At 42.6% G+C, this 18918-nt stretch overlaps 1 protein-coding gene across 8 annotated transcripts in view; it reads right to left on the minus strand.

Annotated features, from left to right (window-relative positions):
* Nucleotides 1–18918, minus strand: part of SCEL (sciellin) — a 98900-nt gene that overhangs the window by 47831 nt on the left and 32151 nt on the right. For all 8 annotated transcript variants that reach the window (XM_084767530.1, XM_084767529.1, XM_084767525.1 and 5 more), the window contains 3 exons: nt 6280–6360; nt 2832–2897; nt 1128–1187 (listed from right to left, as the gene is read on the minus strand). In XM_084767530.1, the coding sequence (XP_084623656.1) occupies nt 1128–1187; nt 2832–2897; nt 6280–6360 (207 nt within the window). The remainder of the gene's footprint in view (nt 1–1127; nt 1188–2831; nt 2898–6279; nt 6361–18918) is intronic.

The raw sequence follows: 18918 nt of genomic DNA on the forward strand, positions 1-18918 counted from the left end.
AACATCTCAGGTTATCCAGGATTGTGACGCATGACTCTTTTGGACAAAGCTGCATGTTAGCCTGTAAATGATCTCTGGTGACTAAGACAAAATATGGTCCCTGAAGATGACGATGAATGGGATGACAAAGAGATTAAAGGGAAGATGGCACGTCCATATAGATAGCACAGATCAAAAGCAAATGCGGTTAGACAGTGTGCAATACAAGTTGCTGGGTTCTAGTCACTGAGAGAAACAGGAGTGACACTCCTCGGAACACACGAGGAAAATTTGTGAGCCGGATCTCGAAAGTTAGTAAGGTTTGGATACGTAGACATAGTGGCACGGAGACGAGTAAACACCCCGTGTGTCTGGAAATTGTAGAAAGTTGTCCATGCTGGTATCAACCATGGGATAAACATGTGGGTGAAGTCAGAAATGATTTTGGAACTGAATTATTCTTGATCCAGGTTAGCAAACAGAGTCATACATAACTAAATGGACAGTGGAGGAGCCATGGCAGGTATATACAGAAAATATCTGCCATTCAGATGCAGCAATTGGGCAGGAGGAAGAGAGGCCAGAGGAGTGTAAGTAACTGTGAATACACATGCTAACTGGCATAAGACGCTGTATGTACAGGAGACAGTGTAGACTTTTGGGTTATGAATCCCTATACTACACAGAAGGGAAAAGCATAGAAGGACTGGGAATGGTTTTAGAAAGTTGAGCCTGCAGGGATGAAAGAACAGAAGCAGAAACCAGCACATCTGTGAAGACAGGTGAACGTGGTCCAAGGATATTTGAAGTGGAGGTACTAAGGGCAAACATCGGTGGATGCTTAGGCAGCACAAACACAGGACTGGAGGTGGGACTGAGAGTTGATGTCACTGGGATGAGTAGACTCGTGGAAGATGAAGACGGGCATCTGTGAATACCAGCACCGCCCACTACGCATGGGTGCTTACAGAAGGATGCTGAGAGATGTTTTTTCTTCTTGATCATATACAGTAAACAGCATGGGGGATTGGCTCATATTTAGAAATTACAGAGGTACTGGCTAGCTTTTAGACAAAATAAAAACTTTTAAAAAAAAAAAAAATTAAAAAGAGGCAGGAAAAACAAGCTTGGGAGCTCTGGGATCTCACCCCTTGTCAGTTTCCTGAAGTGAAGGAGCCACTCTGGTGATGTCATCAAGGTCCTCAGTCCTTCAAAAAACAGAAAGAGAAACAGGTCAGTGGAGGTGGAGCTACTACAGTCAGGGCTAACTTGCTAGAATTTCTGATGAAGAGCAGGGTATTCCACACTCAGGAATGATGAGTTTAGGAGAATCACAAGTTGATCCCAAAGTCTTCACCCATGGTGCACACAGACACTAGCATCCTTCCTTGCCATGGGGTACCTTCAGCAGACTGGAGCATTGAGCCCTCACAGAAGATGCACTGACATCATGTGACACGTGCAGTACAGTGTGGGAGGCGGCGAGCTTCGCAGGAATGTGTAAGTACAGGGAAGCCAGATTCCCCCAAGTGTAGAGCACATGTGTGGCCTGTGCTTCAAACTGGGCCTCCTTGGACAGTCAAAGTGATAACATAAAAGAAATTTGACTTTGGGAAATATCTCAGCCACTTTTTCACTGAAAGTTGGCTTATGATACTGATGAAACTATACAACTATAAAATATCAATGCTATATATTTTTTCAGCTTGTTAAAAAAAATTGTTTCTGCTTTGGAAAGATGGCTCACCCATTAAAGGCTAAACTAACAACTGAAAAAATTGAGATTATAATGTAATAGCTTAATTTCCCCCTTCTTGTCCCTCCTGCTAAACCATCTCAGATACATTCATGGCCTTTTTTAAAAAATTAATTGTACATAAGTAAAAACTGCTCAGTCTGTAAAATGTTACTTGTATGTACGGCTTTAGGGCTGACAGCTTGGTGTTGGATAACCAGTTGGTGGGTTCTTCCTTTTCTCCCATGCTCCATACTCCTTAGGTAGCCAGCCCTGACTATTCCAGAACCTCAAACGTGCAATCATCCTCCTGGTCCTGCTTCCTAAGGCTGGGATTGCAGGCGTGTGTCATCATGCCTTGTTCTTAAGAAAAAACTTCCAAAAGCCATTGCTTTTTCTAAATAAAAAAGAAGAAGAAATATAGAGAAAACGTAGCTAGAATAAATGCTAAAATAGGTAGGGTGTTCATGGCTGGTGTGATCAAGGACCGTGGTGGGGAAAGCAGATACTCAGAAAACGCCTCCTCACCTGAACAAGTCCACGCGATGTGTGAACCTGTCCTGGTGCTGCGGGAGATGCGGAGTACGGATTCTGCAGCCAGAACCAACAGAGGCTTTTGCAAGTTAAACTAAGCAAAACTACTCCCCTTGCTCATTTATACTCACAGAGCAACAGTGCCCTGTATCTTGAAGCAAGTACAGAGAAGACAGAGATGAGCAAGCCTCCTTCCTTCAAGCGGTTTCACCGCACAGTGTCCTTATGTTCAGACAACTTGGGATTTGCAATGTAAATCTTATGACAAATGTAAAGAACAAGAACCTACAAAAACATGTATTGCCTAGCGAGGCATGGTTCCGCACTTTAATATCAGCTCTCTAGAGGCAGAGGCAGATGGATCTCTGTAAAATTCAGGCTGGCCTTATGTACATAGCAAGTTCTAGGCCACCTAGGGCAATACAGTGAAACCCTGTCTCAAAAACAAACAAACAGTTTACTCAATATAGCTAAAGTTGGCAAGAAAACATTTTTATCTAATTTATTAATTTAAAATGCTTCAACAGAGCATTTTATTTTTTTACCATTGGTACAATACATACATGTAGACAGAAATTTGTACCTTATATTTCTTTCTGGATGTCTACTGGCTTCTCCACAGGTACCTGCTGTAGTTGCATGGATTTGCCTAGATTTTTAAAAAATAATGCCTGTTAGGTAAGAAACTCATATATATATCAGAAGACACTAGTGAATATAAATATTATACTACTTGACAAAAAATTTACCCTAGTTCTTAGGGTTGACTAAAATTCAACCATTCCCCTTGTGAAAGTTTAAAAAGTACAAGGTGCTCATTTTACAATATCGATTTCTTTTCATATGTTTTAAACCACAAAGTATATTTAGTTGTGTCTGAGCAAAACATTGTTCATTTTTATTTCCATTCATCAAAGCATTTTCCTTACCTCTAATAGATAATGATATAACATTTTAAATATTAATGTAGTTTTTGAGACAGGATTTCTCTGTGTAGCTATGCCTGTCCTGAACTCGCTTTGTAGACCAGGCTGACCTCGAACTCACAAAGATCCGCCTGCCTCTGCCTCCCAAGTGCTGGGATTACACATGTGTGATACTACGCCTGGCTAAGAATATTTTTTTGTTGTTCACCAAAATAACATTTTTCTTAAGGACTTATCCCATGTGAATAACATCAAGAACTGTATTTGCTCAGGGAAGATCAGAAATAAGTCTATATTTCAAATACATCTACCACACTGAGAAGGGCCAGATGAATCTGACAGCAGTACATTGTACAATGCGCTGTTGTCAGGATTGCTAAGACTTCTCTCTTTTCCTCAGACTTGGTTGACCTACTTATATATTCTTGCTTATTCTCAAGAAGCTATATTCAACTATTTTCTGTTCTCCTGAGGACATGTGTTAATTACATAGAAAACACTTCCCTTTCATATTCCTTCATTAAAATCACCATGCTGTGATTAAAGTAATCAGGGTTTTTAAAACATGCAAGTTGTCCCAATTTTATTTTTCAGATCATTAGTGGAAGAAAGAAATGAAAATAGTAAAAATGGATTTGACCAGTTCCTATGGAATTTAGCTTTTTCTGAATACAAACATGAGCCGCCCTCTAGTGTCAATGATTTTTAGATTAGATTTTAAGTGGTACAAGGACAACTTATTTCAATTTCTTTAAAAAACAAAATCTATTCTAACTGTGACTTAATTGCTTAATACTATAGGACTAAGAGGACCAATCAGGTAAGACAGGAAATTTGAGACGTTGCTCTTATGAGATAATTATAATCATGGCAGAAATGAAAAGTTATAAAACTAATCCATACCATTAATTAGTTCAGTGAAAACCTCTCCCCTGACTCATTAAAGCAATATCCTAAGGACATAATTTCAGACTCCGGAAGGACCTTCCAAGTGGAACTTTAGCTCTGGAGTTTTACCCCCTAAGGATGAACACACAGTGCTACTCAGTCCTGCTCCTTGTTCAGGACTTCTTGCAGGTAGGTCATCCTCTTAGTGGAAAAAAGAAAAAAAAAAAGAAAAGATGTTTCTTTCAACGTTGCCAAATACAAGTAGCCAAAACTCTATGAATGTAGCATTTAGATAATTCCTGATTGTTTCATGATTCTTCTTGCTATATGTAGTTTATTGCATATATCTGTAATAATATAAATGTACATGTAAAAATAAATTAATTAATTAAAATGCTTCTGTAAGTGTGACCTATGAATAGTAGTTCTATAATTGTCTCTGCTGGCGAGGGTGTGGAGAAAGAGGAACACTCCTGCATTGCTGGTGGGAATGCAAACTAGTACAACCACTTTGGAAAGCTATCTGGTGCTTTCTCAGAAAAATGGGAATAGGGCTTCCTCAAGACCCAGCTATTCCACTCCTTGGAATATACCCAGAGGATGTACTACTACACAACAGGGACATATGCTCAACCATGTTCATAGCTGCCTTATTCATAATAGCCAGAACTTGGAAACAACCTACGTGTCCCTCTATAGAAGAATGGATAAAGAAACTGTGGTACATTTACACTATGGAATACTACTCAGCTATTAAAAACAAGGAATTTCCAAAATTTGTGGACAAATGGATTGAACTAGAAATTGTCATAATGAGTGAGTTCACACAGAAGCAAAAAGAGCTAAATGGTATATACTCACTTATATCGAGACACTAGTCCAAGGTGTACGTCCCCATGAAAAACTGTACCTACCAGAATAGTGGGTAAGAGGGGAGGACATCCTATTGAAACTTTAGGTGTGAGAAGCCTGGGAGAAAGAGGAAATGGAAGGACCCAGTGGGTCCTGGAAAACTACAGGCGAGTCTGGGCCCTGGGGCCCTCCGCAAACTGTGGCAACAGCCAAGGAAAAAATAGGCAGTAAAAACCTTGAACCCCTACCCGGACTAGCCGATGGACATTCTCCACTGTTGAGTGGAGAAGGAGATCTAACTTTCACACAAACTCTGGTGCCCCATATTTGAACATGTCCCTTGGACGGAGATGCCTGGTGGCACTCAGAGGAAAGATAATAGGTCACCAAGGAGAGACTTGATACCGTATGAGCATATTCAGGGGGAGGAGGTCCCCCTCAGACACAGACTTAGGGGAGGGGAGGGGAGTAGGGGGGAAGTGGGAGGAAGGGAGGAGTGGGAGGATACATGGGATGGGCTAACAACTGAAATGTAATATGTATAAATTAATAAAAATGTATTTTAAAAAAATGTCCCTCAAGAGGCAAAATAAAAAGAAGTGAAAGCAAGCATCCAAGCAGATCTCAGTCTCCACTAGGACACTGGGGTTTAACCTCACAGTCCTAATGAAAAGTTGGGATGCTCATTGTGAAAAATGGCTCAAGATTATCAAACTATGCAGCAGACACATAGGAAGATCGTCAAGACTCTGAACTTGCTTCTAAGTATTAATTACAGAGTGACAGAAGCTCAAAGTAGAAAAGCTAGTACGTTTTTCCTGGCGAGGAGATAAGTTATTTGGAATATTCTTCAAAAAGCATGACAGTCTTAAAATAAAATTTTTTAAAGTCTTTAGTTTAAAAAAAAATCAAGTAACAGCCTAAAGGTATTTCTAACATAATTGAGGACTTGAGTTGTAACACAAAACTGTAAGAATATACTTTATCACAATATACCGCTCTCAATGGGAAACCTAACTACAAAAAATAGAAATAAAATATAACTTACATATATAGTTTAATGTGGTTTATGTTTAATAGGCATGAGATATATGCCCAATATATACATGCATTTATATCAAGTGTTAATATATAAGAAACCTTCATACAAACACTTCCAATTCTACTGGCCCATGGCTATTTCAAAGGTTCAATTCCTAAGACAGGTAATAGCCACCACCGTGCTAGAGCAAAAGTGATCGCACATGCGTATTGATAGAGTCAGAAGTTCTGTGAGTTTTGCAATCGTGCATGTACAGAGAAAGCAGAGCCATGTTTTCACAAAGCCTTCAGCCTGGCAAGACGTTCTGAAGGACAAGTTCTTACCTGTGATTCCGCCTCAGTTGTTTAGGAGACGCAATGGGAGAGCAGGGTTTTGGAGGTATTGGAGGGTAGCCAGCTGGGTCTCTTTGAAACAGAGAACAGCAGTTCATTACACTATGGAAATGGTGTGCATTTTAATATCTATGAACCAACCATATCTATCACGTACATGGAAATGTCTCCCAAACTCACGACCCCATGGATGGGGAACCTGAAAGGTCTTCAGTCACAGAGCACAGACTCTAAAGCAGCCAATTATTTTATTTTATTGTTTTGTTTTTTTGAGACAGGGTTTCTCTGTGTAGCCTTGGCTGTCCTGGACTCGCTTTGTAGACCAGGCTGGCTTTGAACTCACAGTGATCCACCTGCCTCTGCCTCCTGAGTGCTGGGATTAAAGGCATGCACCAACATGCCTGGCTGCAAGTTTTCTTCTGTTATAGATCTCAAAGAAAAGTTGCTTTGGAGATTTTAACAATTCTTGACTTAAATATTATCAGCACATGCCACCTCAGTGCTGACAAAATATAAAATATACCATCAGCCAACTCCCAGTGTGGCAACGAAGCAGGTCTAAAGAGTCCACATAATTGGGTGACAAGGGAACTAGAAACAGGCAAGTATGATGAAGTCAGCTCTCACCAACGCCGTGTCACTCTGGCCCACCCCACTGACCCAGGCAGTGCCACTCCAGTGCTCTCATGTGTCCTGATGCTAAGCGCTGTGCCTAGAGAGGATGCTTCACAGTCTGGGCCCCGAGCCCTTGATGGCCTGCTGGGTAGACATGCCCTAAATCTACCGGCACCAGCAGCTCTGTGGCCATGGTTAACCTTATTCTGTTTCTCCACCTTTAGTAAGCTCTCCAACAGGATTGTTGGGCATTTTTAGGACTGAATGTGATCACAGTTTTAGTCAGGAAGTTTTGCTTGGTAGCTTTCTGTGTGCCGTGCACTTTATGAAGTAAATGATGTTTTAGTTTCCAAAGGCTTTAAATATATAAATAAGACCTATTGTACCTGCTCCCCTCCCCCCCCAAAAAAAACCACACAGAAAAAAAAAAGAACAAAGAAAGAAAGATCTAAGTAAAGACATAGAGTAATGGGTATAGGCACTCTTGTTTTCTCAGCATGGCCTTGGAAATCCTCTGTGCCAGGCGAAATTAGAGCTGAGACTTGCAGGAAGTGACAAATACCCCGAGGGCAGCTGGAACATCAGCTTAGAGGTGACATTTGACACTTGAAACTTTATGAGATAAGCAAAGAAATTATTGTAAAGAGAGACAAACTGGCAGCCAAGGGTTCCTGCCTCGCATCCCATGACATTTTAGAGTCAAAAATATGAGAAGTTATAGCAAAGGAGCCCAAGGAAGAGTAGCCGAGAGAGAAGAGGATAAAAGTGAGGAAGTGGGATTCTGGAAACCAGCTGAGCAAGCCCCACCCCCCAAGTCTGACTAACAGAACATTGTAGGTAAGGACTGTAAAACTGGCATGACTTTGGCATAGTGGTCAGGTCATTATTGACAACACTGAGAGGAGCAGTTCTGATAGAACACTGAGTATATGGGGGGTGGGGTTGTACACACTATAGGAGCAGATTTAGGAGACAATAGGGAAAGAGGGAGAAGAATTGAAATAGATGTTTTACAGTAAAGCTCAAGGTACAAGAGCACATGCGTGTGTGTGTGTGTGTGTGTGTGTGTGTGTGTGTGTGTGTGTTTGGTCTTTGATGGAAACACAGCCTCACTTAGTGTATAAAAAGTAACAGAGGAGACCAGACCAGCTGAAGTAATCAGCTGATTTGGGGCAGAAAAAAAAATTGTCTTTTGTCTGTTTCTATTTCCTAAGATAAAATGAAAATCAAAGGCATTGATTCAAAGTGAAGAAAGCAAGCAGGATTTGGAGAGAGAGAAAGAGAGAGAGAGAGAGAGAGAGAGAGAGAGAGAGAGAGAGAGAGAGAGAGAGAGAGAGAGAAATAACATATGAAAATGTCCCCTGAGAGATCAGAAAAGTAAGTCGATCAGTAAACTACACACTATTCTAAGAGACTACTATACATCAGGAACTCTTCTAGACATTTTTTATTTGTTAACTCAGTCAATCCTTACTACAATCCCAGAGCTAAATATATTTTCCTTCCCATTTCACAGATGAAAAGACTGAGCCAGAAACAGTGAAAACAAACCTCTCCTAGTTATACATATTATGCAAATGGAAGAGTATGGGATCTGAGTCAGGAGGTTTGGCTCCATACCCATCAGGCTCCGCTGCCTCTCAAGGGACCCTGGGTACCTGCAGTGGTATACTATGTGACTACCCATGGAGTTAAAAGATGGCTCTTGAGCATAGTTTTCTCTTGCCATATACAGCTATATGGAAACAGACTAAGCAGAAGCTTAAAGGTAAATAAGTTGCCAGTTCACCCAAGAGTACAACCGAATGTGATGGCAAAGGATACGGGTAGATATGAAAGCTGACAATTGCAACAAGACACTGTGGAGTCTATGGTGGAAGAAACATGGCGTCTGGAAAATATGCCACTATGGAAAAGATGGCAGAACCCTTGATGTGGTGTTTAAGGTGAGGCTCAGGAGGTATCAGACCCAGGAGTGGAGGGACAGATTTAAAGAGATGCAACACAGCAGTAGGAGTAAAGCTTAGAAAGACCATAGGGTGGGCCTGAGCTCTTCACCCTAGATGAAAGATAGGGAAGGACCAATCACAGGCAATAATAGGACTGCACAGGGCACTGGGTATGCAGACAAGCAGGACAGCAGTCACCACACATAAAGGCTGGTTATAAAATAGAGAAGTGCAGGACCGCTAGGCCCAGATCTGCCTATCATAATGTTCTTCTTGTAGGTTTCTAGGACCCTCTGGATCCTTCTATTTTGCCATTCTCCCATGCTTCTCTCACCTAGAGTCCCAATAGGATGCCCTCCCCTCTGTCCTACTTTCCAGGTAAGTGAATACTTTCATAGGACATGCCCCTTGGGCTAGTATGCAGATGTAAGTGAGTATATACCATTCGACTTTTTTTGTTTCTGCATTAACTCACTCAACTATGGCACCAGCCAAGGACAATAGGTACAGTAAACTTCAAACCCCTACCCAGATCTAGCCAATGGACAGGACAATCTCCACAGTTGTGTGAAGAGTGGGGTCTGACTGTCACAGGAACTCTGGTGCCCCATATTTGACCACGCCCCCTGGATGGGGAGACCTGGTGGCACTCAGAGGAAGGATAGCAGGTTACCAAGAAGAGACTTGATACCCTATGAACATATACAGGGGGAGGTAAACCCCCTCAGGAACAGTCATAGGGGAGGGGAGTAAGGGGGAAATGGGAGGGAGGGAGGAATGGGAGGATACAAGGGATGAGATAACCATTGAGATGTAATATGAATAAATTAATAACAAAATAAAATAAAATAGAGAAGTGGGTGTGTCGAGCTCTTCTTATATCAGCTTCACATCAACGGAATTTAAGATGTCTTCTACCTTAGAATGGCTACAGCTTCAAAAGGGTGAAGATATATTTGTTGAGTGAGTTTAGGAGGTAGATGTTAGCAGAGGGGAAAAAAATAGATCTGAGATAGTTGGGGTAGTTCTGGGTGGGGGGGGGAAAGCGGATATGAGGTTGTGAAAGCCAAGAACAGTGGAACACACTTAGCTCTCTGGGCGGTAGGTGTACCCCCTGCTGGGTCAGCTGCAGGCCAGTGCCCATAGGCTACCCTCCACCTCAGAGGGGCTTCCATTTGTATCTTTGCATTGACAGCCACAGATGACAGAACCCAAGCCTGGGGTGAGGGGAGGATGAGAAAAGTCATTCACACTGTGCCAGCAACCCTATGTGATCCAAGCAAGGGGATTAAAAATGAAAGCTAGGCAGGAAGCTGTGGCCTGGAGTGTTGTGAAGAGAAGGAAACAAAAGACATTTATTGGAGTGACGGCAATTGAATTCTGCTTTGCGAGGTGACGCTTGAGCATAGATAGCCCCCCGCACTCCCGCCTCTGCCCTTCCTGGCATCCTACAAGCTTTCACAGGATCTATGCCACCACGTCAGCAAATGTAGTTGTAAAGAGTTGCTTCAAGGAATGAAAGGGCAGTTTTCTTTCTTTCTTTTTTTTTTTTTTTTTTGAAAGGGCAGTTTTCAAGAGAGACACATGAAAACTATAGCACAAAGACAAAGAGAGGAGGGGAAATGCTCTATTAAGCGTGGCTGAGGGCCCGGTGCTCCAAACCACAATTCCAAATACTGAGATGCCCAGCCAATTATCGAAATCTCTGATGTCTACACTCCTTAGAGTGTAAAATCTAAAATATAATTCTGGAAAATTAGTTTTAGAAATTCTTTAGGAATGACTGTGCATCAGCACTGGCGGGCTCTCACATCCATGATTTTATTAGTTCCAGAAGCCTAACACGTGGGTGCGTTTTCCCCTGAGGGTTAGGAAGTTATGTAACTTTCCTTATACCACATTGGCGGTAAGTATCACAGCCACGGTTTTGGACCATCCTTTTGATGTCAACCACATGCTTCTTTTCTCTTTGCCATACTACAGCTAATCAAGTATTTTGGGTGCAAATTTGCTTTTCAAAGGATGCTAGGTCAGTAGCGCATCTCTGTACTCCAAGCCCTCGGGAGACTAACTCAGGAGGATTCTGAGTTCAAAGCCAGGGAAGCATCCACGGTCAGCTCTACAGGGATTTGTTCCACTGCCAACCACGTTTTAGTGTTCGGATAGGTACCAGTGTATGAGGCCAGATAAAGTACAGCCCGCCCTTGATGAGAGCTTACAAGGCCCAGGACAGCGTGCAAAGGCTGTGATGATGTTACTTTCTAAATCTGAGCGCTGAGTTTCAGGCTCTAGACCAGCGATGGGGCCCACTTTGTGTGACCACGGAAAGCATGCTTGTGCTTCCTGAGTCTCGGCTTCTTGACCTACGGAGACAGGCTAGTCCGGATGGCCATTCGAGAAGACAGGGACTGGACAGGAGTCTCCATCCCTGAAGGCCCTGGCCACTTCTTTATAGACCAAGTAACTCGACTTTTGAGTAGTGGGCTATTTGAAATCTATATGGATACTGCTGTGTGAATAAAATTTAACTTTATAATTGATCCAGAACATAAGTCCACAGCAGTCAGTTCTCTAGTTTAGATGTGGTTTGTACCCTGAAGGCTGCTCTGTCAGAAGGATTGGTCTCCTTCATGGCAATGAGGCGGGTAGAGCCTTCCGGTGACGGCGTCTAGAGGAAAATCGCTAGTGAATCATTGTGTATGCGTCCTTCTGAGTTCCTATAAAAGTGAATTAGTAAGAAAAGAATTGGCACAATGTCTCAATCTGTTATCCTCTCTCACGATTCGCTCTTCTCTCTTAGCTACTCAGATCATTTCCAAAGCTATGAGCTAACTATATATCTTTTCCTGATAAGAACTTAACTTCAAATTTTGGGGGGGTGGCATTAGCAACAGAAAAAGAAAACTCACGTGGATATAGTTGGTCAATAAGCGCACAGAGACCCAACTTAAAAAATACTGGTTCAGTCACACTAGTTTTTAGACCTTCGGTAGTTTTTGCAAAGAGGTAATAATAATAGTCTAGCCATTATCAGGTGAGGTGGAAAAACACATCAGCACTAAAATATCTACTCAAAATGGACCATAGACCTATGTGTAAAACATGAGACTGAAAAGTATTTAGGAGAAACTTTTTGTGACCATTGTTTGGGCATGTTTTCAAAAGCATAATTCACCTAACAAAACATGAAAAATCAGATTTCAACTTTTTTTTTTTTTGATATAGCAAACACACGCCTGTAATCCCAGCACTCAGGGAGGCAGAAGCAGGCAGATCACTGTAGTTTGAGGCCAGCCTGGTCTACAAAGTGAGTCCAGGACAGCTAAGGCTACATAGAGAAACCCTGTCTCAAAAAACCAAAAGGAAAAAAAAAGATTGAAAAATGTCAGCAACACATGAAAAAGTATAAATCATATATCTGATAAAAGACATGTTTTTAATTTTCTGAATTTACCAATAAGCAAATAAAACATTCAAGGCAAATATTTGAATGTATATTTGATGAGAAAATAACTACATCTGACAAACAAATATACAAAAGGACACAGTAGACAGCTGGTCCTTAGAAACGCAGGTATCTAAACATATTAGAATATTAGAATAGCTGACAGGGTTTTTCTTAACCTGCAAGAATTAAATGACATTAAGAAAACGGACCGAGTACAGCTCTTTTCCTCTGCTGGTGCCCATACAAAAGCAACAACCACTCTGACCAAAACCTGTGAGGGCTTTCCAAGGTCAAGCATGTGCTCATCGCGTGACCTAGCCCTTGTTGGTATTTACCTAAGAGGATCATTCACATCCGTTCACCCAAGCCAGGTGGACTGTTCAAAGCCCCGGCATTTTCCCTGCAGTGAGTGGATAACTGAACTGTGTGCACCTCTGCAACAGAACACCGTCCGGCAGTAGAATGCAAAGAACCACTGAAGCACACAGGAGCACGGAGGGATTGGGCACGCTTCGTACACACTCAAGAATAACCTACACCACCTGTGAATCTGCTGTGTGTGTGTGTGTGTGTGTGTGTGTGTGTGTGTGTGTGTGTGTGTGTTTTAATAGCTGAGAGATTAGAAGACAAAAAGGTATGTAGCCTCATTTCCCAAAAACAAAGACAGCCTTAAGAAAAACGACACAATCTTTACACGCTCCTCTTACTTCCAACATCCTTCTAAGACACTATGATCAATAGTCCCATCACCCACAGGGTATCACACCCAGGACTCCCTGCTTGCAACTTTTGCTCCAAAGCCCCTTTCCTCTCCTTACTGCACAAGGTAAGCCTTGCCTCACCATGCTCGCCTTCAGCCAGTATCAGTAGGGAAGAAATCTGATTTAAATAACTCTCACTACAATTTGAATGACCAAAGACAGCCATTTAACTGTGCCCGAGCATCTGTACTTCAAGGTGAAATGTGCCATCTCTGATAGAGATTCAGGCAATACTGCTAAATACCAAAGCCCATTTCTTGCTTGCTCAAGCTGGATGACAGTTATGGTTAGGGCAGGGTAATGTTTTGGCAAGTGACAAATCCCAAGTATCCTGACTCTCCAAGCTGTTTCCTCATCTCTGCTTTGGACCTGGACCATCTATCTATCTCTCGGCTTCTACAACCTCAATTGGTCTTTGGCAGAGAAAGAAAGAACAGGGTCTCGGGGGGGGGGGGGCATGGAAATCAGTGTTGGGCAAAGTGCTGGCTTCTCTAGTTTGAATATATGAGTTGCTTAAAATTGACGTGGGGAGGCCTGGGGCTGCTTGAGTTGTCCCCGAACAACTGAAGAAAAAGCAAGTCCTTGCTCAAGGTCAAGGCCTTTACTTGCCTATGCTGAGCCAGCTTTCTGATTCTACTCAAATGCCACTTCAAAGAAATGACAGACCTATACGCAGATTATTGTCTTAATTATTTTAGCTGTGTAGAATACGCAATCTACACACACAGGCATGACTGTTTAAGGCATTTGGCATCAGTGCCAGATGATGTTAATACTTATAAGTGATTCTAGCTAATGTGAAGCTTTTCTTTGAGATGAAAACAAGATCTATTGTGTGTGTGTGTGTGTGTGTGTGTGTGTGTGTGTGTGTGTGTGTTTGTGTGCGCGTGCGTGCGCATGTATGTGATGAAACTTGGTAGAGAATTTGGTACCAATAGAGTTAAAAAATGCTGCAGCGTAATTAGAAAGGTTACAGTTTACCATTTATAGTTACAGACAGAAAAATATAACTACAGCGCAAGGTTGCCATGGCAACTTGCTCAATCAGGATTTTTCTCCTCAAATTCTACCAATCCGCTAACTGGAAGTCAAAACCATAAGAGAAGAGGTTGGAACAGAATAAAGATGAGATATAATGGTGGTGCATGGGAAATAGTTATTTTTCTCATTTTGCCAGGTATGTGTCCACTATCTTATTTTTTTTTTTTATCCAGTGCTTATTTTCTTTCTTCTGTTTAAAAATGATTCCTGAAGAAAATGTACTGGCTTTATTAGTACTGGAAATAGAGACAATGGCTTCATTGTTCTCCCTCACTCAGCATTCTGGATAGCACTTATGAATATTTATACTGTCTGTTAAGCTAGTATTTTAATATGGTTTAACAAATTGCTTGCTTTGCTTTCAGAACGGTCTCACTGTGTGGCTCAGGCTGGCCTTGAACTCATGGGCCGCCTGCATCCACCTCTCATGTCGGGATTGTACCTGGCTAGCCAGGTTTGTAAATGAATCTTATGTGACATCTAACCACTAAGCCTCAAAGTCCTCAAAATACATAGGAGCGTTTGAATTCACTAAGATATACTGCTTGGTTCAGAAGGCAGCAGGCAACTCTGTGACCACTCTCCACCACTGTCATGTGTGTTCCATCCTTCCAAACGACACCTGTCGTCTGTCATCTGTTCTGTCATTGGCTCCAGCATGGCAAATGCTTTCACACTCACAAAGGAATCACAAATGGCAATAAAAGAGAGTGCAAACATTTAAACACCAAATAAAAATATAAAAAAGATGTGAATTAGTAATTACTGACAAGTTGTTTTGTGTCACACTTTCTGACACTGTTTCAGTTAAAGCAATGAAGGAGACCCAGCCAGAGGCTCTGGCCTTCCAGCACTTTCCTGTACTGATGATGTGGGTACTTTCTTTTACACATGCTTCACACTAACATGTAGCCAGAGCTCAGATGACATAACAGCACAGTGCTGATTCTTAAACAGAAAGCTGAGACTTTGAAAAGGTACTGGAGTTTACCACAAGGTATGAACGTATATACCCATGACACCTTGTGCCAGCAGCCAATTTTACCCAAGACATTAAGTTTAGAATAACTGGGTTGCCTGTCACTAGAAAAGGTACCTGGGAAAGGATGGCTACCCAGAACTCCCCTTAGAGAGTTCCATAAACACAAGCGAAACCACAGAAACCAACCGGACTACACGTGTGCAAATTTGCACACACAGCATCATTCTGCCACCAGGGTTTGATACTTCTCCACTGTACGCCCCCTCCGCCTCACTACACTTTAACCTTACTCATTATTTAACTGCTACCTCTGGAACTGTGTCTATTGAGTCAACTGTATCCCAAATGCTCCTCCTGTCGACTGTCTTGATCAGCTGTCTCCATCTTTGTGTTCATCAGTCTGCCATGGACTGCTTGAATTTGCCTTCATGTTTAGTGATCCGTGGCAGCTTTTGAGTGTCCTGAAGTAGGGGACTGGACCTACCACACTGCACCTCTACCATCTATCCAAGTGCTTTCTACACATAGACAGAGATCAGCAACGTTTTTTTTTTCTCCTGAAAGACACAGGGAAGAGGAGGAACAGAGGGTGGTAGAGGGCGTAGTCAGTCGTCAAATTCTATAAGCACGCAGAATAAGCTCCACCTAACCACAAAGTCACAGATGGGGTCACGAGCTGAGGAAATGCATTGCTTTATGTACATTAGGAATTAGAATCAATGGAGGGACATGTGTTTATTGGTAAATTACCATGAACACATTTACTTAATGTTGCAGAGGATTACAAAATGATCCCATTTATTTGATGAATATACTGCAGTAGTTGTTTAAGGTAATGCACTGTTAGTTGCCAAATGAGGATTATTAATAATTTTTCTGAGTACAGATTTCAGGAAGGAAAAACCCTCAGGCAGCATTCTACATTTATTACCTTTTTAAAAAAATTTTTATTCAATACTGGCTCCACAAGTAACTTTATTCTAAATGTGCCACATTTAAAGCGCATCCCTAATTTAGGATCCCTAGCCTCTGACCTGAGCTCCTCCCCTACCCCAGCCCACCCTCAAGCATTTCTTATTGCTTGAGAATTACCTCCACAACAAACATCTTCGAGGTAGTCCAGAGTCTACCTGCTCAGAGCAAAGCAGTGCCTTTGGTCCTACCGCGCAAGCCCTGGGCGATCATTTCAGCTGACACTGAGTCGCTGCAACATTATGCTTAAAACCACTTTGGGCTAGAAAGCACTTCATTGTGTAATTTCTCCTCTCATCTTCCAGGATCTGTTCCTCCAGTACACATTAGACGCGTACCATGCACATCAGATCTCCCATACAATACTGATGATGCTCTTTGCGTGACCCCACAGTGGATCTTGTTTGCTTGGTTGTTTTTGTTTTTGTTTTGAGACCGGGTTTTTCTGTGTTAGCCTTGGCTATCCTGGCCTTATTCTGTAGACCAGGCTGGCCTCAAACTCACAGAGATCCGCCTGCCTCTGCCCCCTGAGTGCCGGGAGGCATTAAAGGCGTGCGCCACCCTTACAATGGATTATTGTATTCCTTACATATGTCCGCAGTTTGCACCTTTAACTATCATAAACAACTCCAAACTGCTGTGGTCTCTCAGTGTTCTGGCACAGGAATTTCTCATCACACTTGCAAAGGGTGATGTCTCCTGGACACATAAGCTCCCCTTAGAACACTTTTTCTCCCAGGAGCTGCCTTCCTCTTTGGGGAGTTTGGCCCATGTGCAGTTAGTTAATCTTTGGAGCATCTCTGCTCTAAGTAGGCAAACCTGTGAAAGCGCCGGCAAAACTAAGATTAGTGTGCTACTGCCACCTAGCGGCGATGTGGAGGTCAGTGATAGAAGTTGTCAGAGTGGGTGGCAGTAAGTTTTGTTGTAAAAGGTAGCACGGAACCCTCCTTAGATAGGATGCACAGAGTGCCCCTCCGAGGGTCAACAGAGTATTTCCTGTTAGATAGGAGGATAAGCTCTTTCGGGATTTCCGGGCATAGGAAAGACAGAACTAAACTGTCTGGCATAAGTAATGCTGGGAATTTTCTGAGAGGATGAAAAATGAGGTCGAGAAGCACCAAGTGTGCGGCTGCTGAATGGCCTGTAGGAAACGCCAGTCAATGACAGACACCTAGCGTGGCCAAAGGACTCGCAGAGATTTCTGATTTTCGGTACACAGTTCGACGTGAACTTCTTCAGTAAAATGTCATTTTACTCCCTTCCATTTTATATCTCTACTTAAACCTTACGGAGGTAGCGTTTTAATAATCCGAGGAAACTTTCTTAGAGAAAACAGCTCAGAGAAGTGAAGCTAAGGGAACAGAATGGTATAAACCAGACGTGAAAACCTTGAAGAGAAATTATAATCAAAACACAGCGTGAGAACTTCGGTGCCTCCCACAGGGAAGAAGCCGGTGTTCAGGACGGAAGGGCTGGGTGTCCCGTGGGGTGCTAGAATGCCGAGGACAGCGTAAGCAAGATAATGCAGATTAAGTAACTGAAGCAAACAAGGGGTTTCTCAACGGATGTACGACACGCACGTCCTGATAAGGACCCGGCTCGTTTTTTGCAAGATAAGCAAAATCATCGTAACTGTTACTTAGGAAGGTGAGACGATCTGAGTACTACCTTTTAAAACAAATATGCCCTTGTCAGCCATATAGAAACTACAGAGAGAACCTGACTTGTATAATCCAGGAAAGAAAAGATTCAAAGTGATATAAATACAAGGAGGCACGTGGACTCTGAACGCATTTAGAAGATGTCAGGATTGTTTGTGCATTGGGTACACTTGGTTAAGTAGGAAAAATACCTTTGACTTCTGTCACGGTTAACTTTAACTGTCAACACAAATTAGAATCGCCTGAGATGAAAATCCAATAGAGAATTTTCTACACTGAGTTGACCCGTGGGCATAGCTGCCAGAAATACTCTTAATTAAGTTAGTTGATATAGGAAGTCCCAGCCCAGGGTGGACGGCACCATTCCCATGTAAGGAATCCTGGGCTGAATAAAAGTAAAGAAATCAAGATGAGCACAAGTAAGCAGGTAAACGTGTCTGCATCCACTCCTCCCTGCTGCTCACTGTGGACTAGCCTGCTCCCACTTCTCCCTGCTCATCACTGTGGGCTAGCTTGCACCCACTTCTCCCTGCTCATCACTGTGGGCTAGCCTGCATCCACTCCTCCCTGCTGCTCACTGTGGACTAGCCTGCTCCCACTCCTCCCTGCTCATCACTGTGGGCTAGCCTGCATCTACTCCTCCCTGCTTATCACTGTGGGCTAGCCTGCATCCACTCCTCCCTGCTGGTCACTGTGGACTAGCCTGCTGTAACTAGTTGTTTGAAGTTCCTGCCTTGACTTCTCCACAATGGTAAAGTATAGCCTGGAATCATAGGATGAAATAAATCTCCTTCTCCTGTACGCTGATTGGGGGGGAGGGGAGGTCAGGGTATTTTTTATTGCAGCAACAGAAAGAAATTAGAAAGTGGATGTGTTTTAGGGTTCAAATGGCTGGAAACTTTGGTGGTGTTAACTAAGGTAAAAGACCAGGGTTCAGTAAATTACAAGTATCATGAACAAGCTAAGCTTCCAATTATTTTTTAGAGATTTAAGCAGAAGTGTCAAGAAAGCGGGTGCTTATCCAGTGAAAATCAGAGAATTCTGGAGGAGCAAGTGGTCCTTGCTGTCCTGGCTGTGCACTGCGGCTGGAGGTGGGAGAGAGGGGAGGGCATGGCTCTGAGCTTCGGGTATACGGACACATAATGATTTGGTATAGGCTAAAAGAAAAGAAAACCTACAAATGTGTGGCGAGGGGCTTACT

The sequence above is a fragment of the Acomys minous genome (assembly GCF_964271855.1).
Source record: "Acomys minous genome assembly, chromosome: 18".
Lineage (NCBI taxonomy): Eukaryota > Metazoa > Chordata > Mammalia > Rodentia > Muridae > Acomys > Acomys minous.